A 9,487-nucleotide genomic window follows, 5' to 3' on the forward strand; every position below is an offset into this window, starting at 1 on the left:
AGCCCCTTCTTGTCTTCTGCTCCAGATGCTCCCACAGACCGTAAAGAGCCCTGCGTCTCGCAGGAATGACCACCCGAGGGTCTCCGTGAGGCTGTGACTCTCCAGGTCAAGAGAGGAGTTGAGCAGCGCCCTGGTGTAGACAGTGGAGCTCGGATGGGAGAACCTTAGGAGGGCGCCTGAGTCCCAGCCCTCGGTGTCCTCACAGGTCCGAGTTCTGGTGCTGGATGGATGAGCCCCAGATGGGGGTCAGGACGGGGGTCCCCTGCTTGTCTGCTCCTCGCTGGGCAGGTCTCCGGGGTCTCTGGGCCCAGGGGTGTCCCGTCCGCTGTGTGTGGAGGGGGAGGAGCTCCGGCTCTGAAGTTCCTCTTGTGTGAACAGAGTCTCTTGCTCCTCCGCAGCTTCCCTCGGGTCTCCCCGCAGCCCTACCTCCCTCTCCCTTCCCTTCTCTTTTCACACACAGGACGCCCAGACACCCTCCTGCTCAGACATGCTGCCGCTGCTGCTGCCGCCGCTGCTATGGGCGGGTGAGTGGACGGCGGGGAGGGGGTCTGCGGGGCGGGGGCTCGGCTGATCCTCGATTCCCCGCAGGGTCCCTGGCTCAGGATCCGAGATTCCAGCTGCACGTGCCGCGGGCCGTGTCGGTGCAGGAGGGCTTGTGTGTCCGCGTGCCCTGCTCCTTCTACTATCCCAGGGAAGACTGGAAAGACTCTGACCAAGCTCACGGCTACTGGTTCCGGGAAGGGGCCGAGGTATCCATGGATGCCCCCGTGGCCACAAACAAATTAGATCGTGAAGTTCAGAAGGAGAGCCAGGGCCGATTCCACCTCCTCGGGGACCCCAGGAACAAAAACTGCTCCCTGGAGATCAGAGACGCCAGGAAGAGCGACAGAGGTTCCTACTTCTTTCGTGTGGAAAGAGGAACTATGAAATGGAGCTACAGGTCTGAATGGTTCGTCTTGAATGTGACAGGTAAGCAGTGGATCTGGGAGAGGCCAGAGTGGGGGTCATGGGGGTCCCAGGGCAGGGCTGGTGGGGGCCCCTCCTGGGAGGCACTGAGGGTAAAGCAGGTGGGGGCTCAGAGGGAGGGGCTGGACTGAAGCCTGAAGCTTCTCTGGGGGGACCACACCTCAAAGCCTCCTCCTGACCTCCCATCTCCCCCCTCCGCTCACCAGCCCTCACCCACCAGCCCCATGTCCTCAGCCCGGGGGCCCTGGAGCCCGGCCGCCCAGGGAACCTGACCTGCTCTGTGCCCTGGGCCTGTGATCGGGCCATGCCCCCCATCTTCTCCTGGATGTCAGCTGCCCCAAGCTCCCTGGGCCCCAGGACCCCCTTTTCGTCAGTGCTCACCCTCATCCCACGGCCCCAGGACCACGGCACCAGGCTCACATGTCAGGTGAAGCTGCCCACAAGCGGGGCGATGGTGGAGCGGACCATCCTGCTCAATGTCACCTGTGAGTGGGGGGTGAGGATGCCCGGGAGCTCTGAGGGTGTGCCGGGCAGGGGGGCCAGGCTGGGGATGCGAGGTGCTCTTGTCCTGGAGGCCCTGCTGAGGAAGGGGCTAGAGAGTCATAAAGCCTATCCCTCCTGGATTTTTGTGGCTTCTGGGTTTGTGTGTGGGGGGAGGGGATGTCTACACTTGCCTCACTCCATTCCCCACCCCCTCCCCCCAACTGAGGAGGGAAATGCCTTCTTCCTGTACTAGGTGCTTCACAGAACCGAAGCAATATCTGCGCAGGGGATGGCACAGGTAGGAAGGAGTCCCCTCCCCCTCCCCCGTGGGGCATTGATTGGAGTGGGGTCTCTGCCAGCTTGGCTCAGAGCTGCACTTTCACATGGTGTGCCCACATTCAAATCATGGGGCCTGAGTGGGGTCCTACGTTGAAACCGAAGCCCCCATTAGGTCTCATCTCCAACATCCTCCAATTCTGGTCTTGCCAAGTGACCCACATCCTCCTCCCTGCCCATTCTAAACACGCTCTTTGCCCTTCACCAATCACTGAAGTCTTCGGCTGGCATTTTTTAAAATTAGACTCTATCTTGAGGAACAGATTGAGACTAAACATGCTCTTTATCCTTCACCAATCACTGAAGTCCTCAGCGGGCTTTTTTTTTTTTTTTATGAATTAGACTTTATTTTGAGGAACACATTGAGGTTCACAACAGAACTGATCAGAAGATAAAGAGACTTCCCCTGCCCTTCCTGCACTTTCTTACACACACACAGCCTCTCCCTCACCAACATCCCCCCCACTCCTAGGGTACATGTTACAGTGAACTTCCACTGACACATCCTTTTCAACCAAAGCCCATGACTGATGTTAGAGTTCACTCTTGGCATTGCACGTCTCATGTGTTCGTGTATGCTCAGTCATGTCTAGCACTTTGCCACCCCCTGGACTGTAGCTGCCCAGGCCCTTCTGGCCATAGAATTTTCCAGGTGAGGATACTGGAGTGGGTTGCCATTTCCTACCTCAGGGGCTCTTCCTGATCCAGGGATGGAACCTGCATCTGTTGTGTCTTCTGTATGGGTAGGCTGATTCTTTACCATTGTACCACCTGGGGTACACTTCATGGGTTTGGACAAAGATGTAATGACATGTACCCACCATTAGAGTGTCACTCAGAGTGGTTTCATTGCCCCCCAGTGTTATTTTGGGCCATTTTTTGACTGTCAGCACCACCCCCCACCCCAGCCTTCATGCTGACCCCTCTCTGGAGCCCAGTGCTCCCCTCGTTGCTCTAGTCCCACGGGTCAGGACAACTGGACAGTGAGCCCCATCAGCAGTCTCTCAGCAGTGCCCATCCAATCACTGACAAGTAATGTCCAGATGTACCTCATCTTGAGTGTTGGGGTCCCAGGAGGCTTGGCCAGGCAGGGCCAGGAGCACCGTCTGGATCTGTTATGAAGGTCCGAGAAGGTTCCTTCTTCCACTTCCTTCTGGAGGCTCAAAACACCACTGTGAACTCTGAGTGACAGTGCCAACAGAGGCCGGGAGAGCAGATTTAGACACCCTCCCTGGAAGGAAGGAGGTGCAAGGCCTTTCAGCATCCCCCAAAGACTCGCTGTCTGTCTGGAATGTCCATGGGGCTCAGAGCCTCAGGGCTCTGCTGTGGCCGGGTCTGGGGTCTGTTACATGGAGACCCTGGATGGCGAAGTAGCTGACTCCAAGGAGAGCTGAAGTTTGTTGGAAGAGTGTGGGCTGGAGAGGCAAGTGCCGCTTAGACTGTGCCCTTCTGCAAAAGGCTGAGGTTCTGAGAGGGGAAGGGGAACTGAGCGGCTGGACCCTGCATGTGAGGGGCGGGATACCCTCTCTGCATGCTGAGGAGAGGAGTCAAGGTTGGAATTCTCCAAGTGTCTCTCTCGTCTGCAGGGGAATCAGGGACAGGGGCAGGAGTGACTGAGGGGGCCATCGTGGGAGCTGGCGTCACCATGCTGCTTGTTCTCTGCTTCGGCCTCATCTTCTTCGCGTGAGCTGGGCTGGGTGTGGGCCAGTGGAGGAGAAGAGGGGCCTGGAGGGATTTCGAGGCCCCAGAGCAATGGCGGGGTTGCAGGGGTAATGGGAATCCAGCTAGTAGCCACCTAGCCAGGCGTGACAGTGCTCCCAGCCCTGATCCTAGACATTCAGGACCTGGTGGGGTGGGGGTGGGGGGGCCTTGTTACAGTTTTGTGATAAAGGCTCCTGGACTTACTCTACCCTTTTAAAATTTTTATTGGAGTATAGTTGGTTTATAGTGCTGTGTTAATTTCAGGTATACATCAAAGCAAATCCATTATGCATATACATCTATCCACTCTTTTTTTAGATCCTTTTCCCTTATAAGTCATTACAGAGTATTGAGTACAGTTCCCTGTCCTGTACAGAAGGTTCTTATTACTTATCTATTTTATGCATCGTGCTTGTGCTGTCTCTAAGTCATATCCAACCCCTTGGGGCCCCATGGACTGTAGCCCGCCAGGCTCCTCTGTCCATGGGGTTCTCCAGGCAAGAACACTGGAGCGGGTTACCATTGCCTTCTCCAGGGGATCTTCCCAACCCAAAGATCGAAGCTGCGTCTCCTGCATTGGCAGGCAGATTCTTTACCAGTGGGCCACCAGGGAAGCCCATTTTATGCATAGCAGTGTGTATATGTCAATCCCAATCTCACAACCTATTCCTCCCCCTGTTTCTGCTCTGGTAGCCATTAGTTTGCTTTCTACATCTGTGACTCTATTTCTGTTCTGTGAATAAGTCCATTTGTACCTTTTTTTTTTTTTTTTTTTTAAGATTTCACATTTAAGTGATATCATACGATATTTGTCTTTCTCTGTCTGACTTCAGGTTCCCTAGTGGCTCAGATGGTAAATAATCTGCCTACAATGCAGGAGACCTGGATTCAATCCTTGAGTCAGGGAAATCCACCGGAGAAGGAAATGGCAACCCACTCCAATATTCTTTCCTGGAGAATTCCATGGACAGAGGAGCCTAGTGATTTACAATCCAAGGGGCTGTAAAAAGTTAGACATGAATGAGCAACTGATAATTGTCCGACTTACTTCACTTAGTGTGATAATCTCTAGGTCCATCCATGTTGCTGCAAAATGGCATTTCATTCTTTTTTTATGGCCAGTAATATTCACGTGTAGGGCTTCCCAGGTGGCGCTAGTGGTAAAGAACCCACTTTCCAATGCAGAAGACATAAGATACATGGATCCAATCCCTGGGTCAGGAAGATCCCCTGGAGGAGGGCACAGCAACCCACTCCAGTATTCTTGCCTGGAGAATCCCATGGAAGAAGAGCCAGGCGGGCTACAGTCCATAGGGTTGCAAACAGCTGGACACGACTGAAGTGACTTAGCAGGCATGCATGCAATATTCCGTAGTATACAGGTACCACATCTTCTTTATCCATTCCTCTGTCAAAGCACATTTAAGTTGCTTCCATGTCCTGGCTATTTTAAATGATGCTTCAACGAACATGGGGGTGCATGCATCTTTTTGAATTATGGTTTTCTTTGGATATATTGGTCTGGCCCTACACTTGACCTGCATTAAGCACTCACTCCAGCCTCAAAAGAGTGACCCTGTGTCACAAACCCTCTGTCTCACCAGAGTGAAGATCTACAGGAAGAAGGTAGCCAAGACCGCAGTGGACATGGAGGACATCTACTCTGCCGCAGAGCCAGTTTCCCTGGTGAGTGACACGGGTACCCTGGCAACACAGCCTGCCCTGTGTATCCCCCCAGTGCATGGGGTGGCCCATGGCCATGCTTCTTTCAGCATGTCCAGAAATGAGCTCCTCCTCTTCCCCTTCTTGCTTGTTTGAAAATGTAGGATTCATTATTATTCAAATATGTGAGGCCGACAGATCAGGAGATGATGGCCATGGAAAAGACAGTTATTATAGTTCCCAAGAGGAGGGTTCATGCCACACCACACAATCACACCATTGTTTTATCGTTTGAGGGACAGGTCGTGGGCTTCTTTTGCATGGTTTTGTTGCTAAGCAAGCCTGCTTGGTTTGTGGTTAAGCAGGAGAAGGGAATGGCAATCCACTTCAGTATTCTTGCCTTGAGAACCCCATGAACAGTTGGAAAAGGCAAAAAGATAGGACACTGAAAGATGGACTCCCCAGGTCAGTGGGTGCCCAGTATGCTACTGGAGATCAGTGGAGAAATAACTCCAGAAAGAATGAAGAGACAGAGCCAAAGCAAAAACAATTCCCAGTTGTGGATGTGACTGTTGATGGAAGCAAGGTCCGATGCTGTAAAGAGCAATATTGCATAGGAACCTGGAATGTCAGGTCCATGAATCAAGGCAAATTGGAAGTGGTCAAACAGGAGATGGCAAGAGTGAACATGGACATTTTAGGAATCAGTGAACTAAAATGCACTGGAATGGGTGAATTTAACTCAGATGACCACTATATCTACTACTGTGGGCAAGAATCCCTTAGAAGAAATGGAGTAGCCATCATAGTCAACAAAAGAGTCTGAAATGCAGTACTTGGATGCAATCTCAAAAACGACAGAATGATCTCTGTTCATTTCCAAGGCAAACCATTCAATATCACAGTTATCCAAGCCTATGCCCCAACCAGTAATGTTGAAGAAGCTGAAGTTGAATGGTTCTGTGAAGACCTACAAGACCTTATAGAACTAACACCCAAAAAAGATGTCCTTTTCTTTATAGGGGATTGGAATGCAAAAATAGGAAGTCAAGAAATACCTGGAGTAACAGGCAAATTTGGCCTTGGAGTACAGAATGAAGCAGGGCAAAGGCTAATAGAGTTTTGCCAAGAGAATGCATTGGTCAGAGCAAACACCCTCTTCCAACAACACAAGAGAAGACTCTACACATGGACATCACCAGATGGTCAGTATCAAAATCAGACTGATTATATTCTTTGCAGCCAAAAATGGAGAAGTTCTATACAGTCAGCAAAAACAAGACTGGTAGCTGACTGGCACAGGCCATGAACACCGTATTGCCAAATTCAGACTTAAATTGAATAAAGTAGGGAAAACCACTAGACCATTCAGGTACGACCTAAATCAAATCCCTTATGATTATACAGTGTAAGTGACAAATAGATTCAAGGGATTAGATTTGATAGACAGAGTGCCTGAAGAACTATGGATGGAGGTTCCTAACATTGTACAGAAGGCAGGGATCAACACCATCCCCAAGGAAAAGAAATGCAAAAAGGAAAAATGGTTGTCTGAGGAGGCTTTACAAGTAGCTGTGAATAGAAGAGAAGCTAAAGGCAAAGGAGAAAAGGAAACATATTACCCATTTGAATGTAGAATTTCAAAGAATAGCAAGGAGAGATAAGAAAGCCTTCCTCAGTGATTAATGTGAGGAAATAGAGGAAAACAATAGAATGGGAAAGTCTAAAGATCTCTTCAAGAAAATTATGAGATACCAAGGGAACATTTCATGCAAAGGTGGGCACAGTAAAGGACAGAAATGGTACAGACCTAACAGAAGCAGAAGATATTAAGAAGAGGTGGCAAGAATATAAAGAAGAACTGTACAAAAAAGATCTTCACGATTCAGATGATCACGATGGTGTGATCACCAACCTAGAGCCAGACATCCTGGAATGGGAAGTCACGTGGACCTTAGGAAGCATCACTACAAACAAAGCTAGTGGAGGTGATGGAATTCCAGTTGAGCTATTTTAAATTTTAAAAGATGATGCTGTGAAAGTGTTGCACTCAATATGCCAGCAAATTTGGAAAACTCAGCAGTGGCTACGGGACTGGAAAAGGTCAGTTTTCATTCCAATCTCAAAGAAAGATAATGCCAAAGAATGTTCAAACTACTGCACAAATGCAGTAATCTCACACACTAGCAAAACAATGCTCAAAATTCTCCAAGCCAGGCTTCAACAGTACATGAACCGTGAACTTCAGGTGGATTTAGAAAAGGCAGAGGAACCAGAGATCAAATTGCCAACATCCCTTGGATCATTGAAAAAGCTAGAGAGTTCCAGAAAAACATCTACTTCTGTTTTATTGACTATGCCAAAGCCTTTGACTGTGTGGATCACAATAAACTGTGGAAAATTCTGAAAGAGATGGGAATACCAGACCTGCCTCTTGAGAAATCTGTATGCAGGTCAGGAAGCAGCAGTTAGAACTGGACATGAAACAATAGACTGGTTCCAAGTAGAAAAAGGAGTACATCAAGGCTGTATATTGTCACCCTGCTTATTTAACTTATATGCAGAGTACATCATGAGAAACACCGGGTTGGATGATGCACAAGCTGGAATCAAGATTGCCAGGAGAAATATCAATAACCTCAGATATGCAGATGACACCACCCTTATGGCAGAAAGTGAGGAGGAACTAAGAAGCCTCTTGATGAAAGTGAAAGAGGACAGTGAAAAAGTTGGCTTAAAACTCAACATTCAGAAAACTAAAATCATGGCATCTGGTCCCATCAGTTCATGGGAAATAGATGGGGAAACAGTGGAAACAGTGTCAGACTTTATTTTGGGGGGCTCCAAAATCACTGCAGATGGTGACTGCAGCCATGAAATTAAAAGACGCTTACTCCTTGGAAGAAAAGTTACGACCAACCTAGACAGCATATTAAAAAGCAGAGACTTTACTTTGCCAACAAAGGTCCGTCTAGTCAAAACTATGGTTTTTCCAGTAGTCATGTATGGATGTGAGAGTTGGACTACAGAGAAAGCTGAGTGCCAAAGAATTGATGCTTTTGAACTGTGGTGTTGGAGAAGACTCTTGAGAGTCCCTTGAACTGCAAGGAGATCCAACCAGTCCATCCTAAAGGAAATCAGTCCTGAATATTCATTGGAAGGGCTGATGCTGAAGCTGAAACTCCAATACTTTGGGCACCTGATGTGAAGAACTGACTCATTTGAAAAGTCCTTGATGCTGGAAAAGATTGAAGGCAGGAGGAGAAGGGGACAACAGAGGATGAGATTGTCGGATGGCATCACTGACTCAATGGACATGAGTTTGAGTAATCTCCGAGAGTTGGTGATGGACAGGGAGGCCTGGTATGCTTCAGTCCAGGGGGTTGCAGAGTCGGACATGACTGAGTGACTGAACTGAACTGAAATCTGTTTTCTCGAGTAATCATTAACTTACAGGAGTCTCCCATATTTTTCTACTTACAATGCCCTAGTGGGATTAACTGTTTAATCACCTGTTCTGTCCCTCATTCTGTCCCTATCATTCTTTAAGAGTTTCCCTATAACATAATATTTTCCACATAGGGCTTCCCAGGTGGCTCAGTGGTAAAGAATCTGCCTACAGTGCCGGAGAGGCAGATGTGGATTCCCTGAGCCAGTAACATAATATTATTTTCTACAAAGGTCTATGTGAGTGTTCTGTAGAGTTGCAAAACAATCTGTAGCCTTATATCTGTTGTATGATTGCATAAACAGAACTTGGAGAAATGTTTAATAACAGAATGGAAGAATGAATAAGTGCTTGTCCCAGAGTCAAATTCACTTCATGGGCCCTCTCTGCCTTCTCATCCCAAAACTACCTTGATGTGACCCCTTTCTTTCTCTCCGCACAGGATCACCAGCAGGAGTCCAAGTCAGAGGAATCTTCTGACCCCAGAAGTTATGCAGGGGCCACCCCCTCTTTGGAGCTGGAGCAGGAGTTGCATTATTCCTCCATCATCTTCCGTGGGGAGAAGCCTCGGGAGAGCCCTCACTCGGAATATGCAGAGATCAGGATCAAGTGAGGCACCGAAGGCAGTATGAGCCTCAGCGTCGGGACGTCCATATCTTCCGCAGGAAGGAGGACCCACAGGCTAATTCTTGGAGACCTAACATACCCATCAGCAGTGGGTTCATGAACTACTGCCTGCAAGTGTCTTGCTATATGTCTTAGGCTTTGCAATCACAGATACCTGGGATCACATCCATGCTCATTCATTTATTAAGAAAGTAGCATCTTGTGACTCACCTACCCTGACCCTCATCCACCATGCTTTGGTTTCCTGCTTTGGTGAAACAAACA

General features: G+C 49.0%; 1 protein-coding gene across 1 annotated transcript; it reads left to right on the forward strand.

Annotated features, from left to right (window-relative positions):
* Positions 1 to 487: 487 nt before the first annotated feature.
* On the forward strand, positions 488 to 9,209 carry LOC128063367 (myeloid cell surface antigen CD33-like). The gene is made up of 7 exons (XM_052656101.1): positions 488 to 524; positions 589 to 969; positions 1,173 to 1,451; positions 1,703 to 1,747; positions 3,372 to 3,468; positions 5,091 to 5,172; positions 9,039 to 9,209. The coding sequence occupies exons 1-7, from the start codon at positions 488 to 490 to the stop codon at positions 9,207 to 9,209; spliced, it is 1,092 nt and encodes a 363-aa protein (XP_052512061.1).
* The last annotated feature ends 278 nt before the right edge of the window (positions 9,210 to 9,487 follow it).

This window comes from Budorcas taxicolor, chromosome 18 (genome assembly GCF_023091745.1).
Source record: "Budorcas taxicolor isolate Tak-1 chromosome 18, Takin1.1, whole genome shotgun sequence".
Lineage (NCBI taxonomy): Eukaryota > Metazoa > Chordata > Mammalia > Artiodactyla > Bovidae > Budorcas > Budorcas taxicolor.

Coding starts and splice junctions, on each gene's coding strand:
- LOC128063367 (XM_052656101.1), top strand. CDS start 488: ATGCTGCCGCTGCTGCTGCCGCCGCTGCTATGGGCGG. Junction 970..1,172: donor GTTCGTCTTGAATGTGACAG/GTAAGCAGTGGA, acceptor TCCGCTCACCAG/CCCTCACCCACCAGCCCCAT. Junction 5,173..9,038: donor CCGCAGAGCCAGTTTCCCTG/GTGAGTGACACG, acceptor CTCTCCGCACAG/GATCACCAGCAGGAGTCCAA.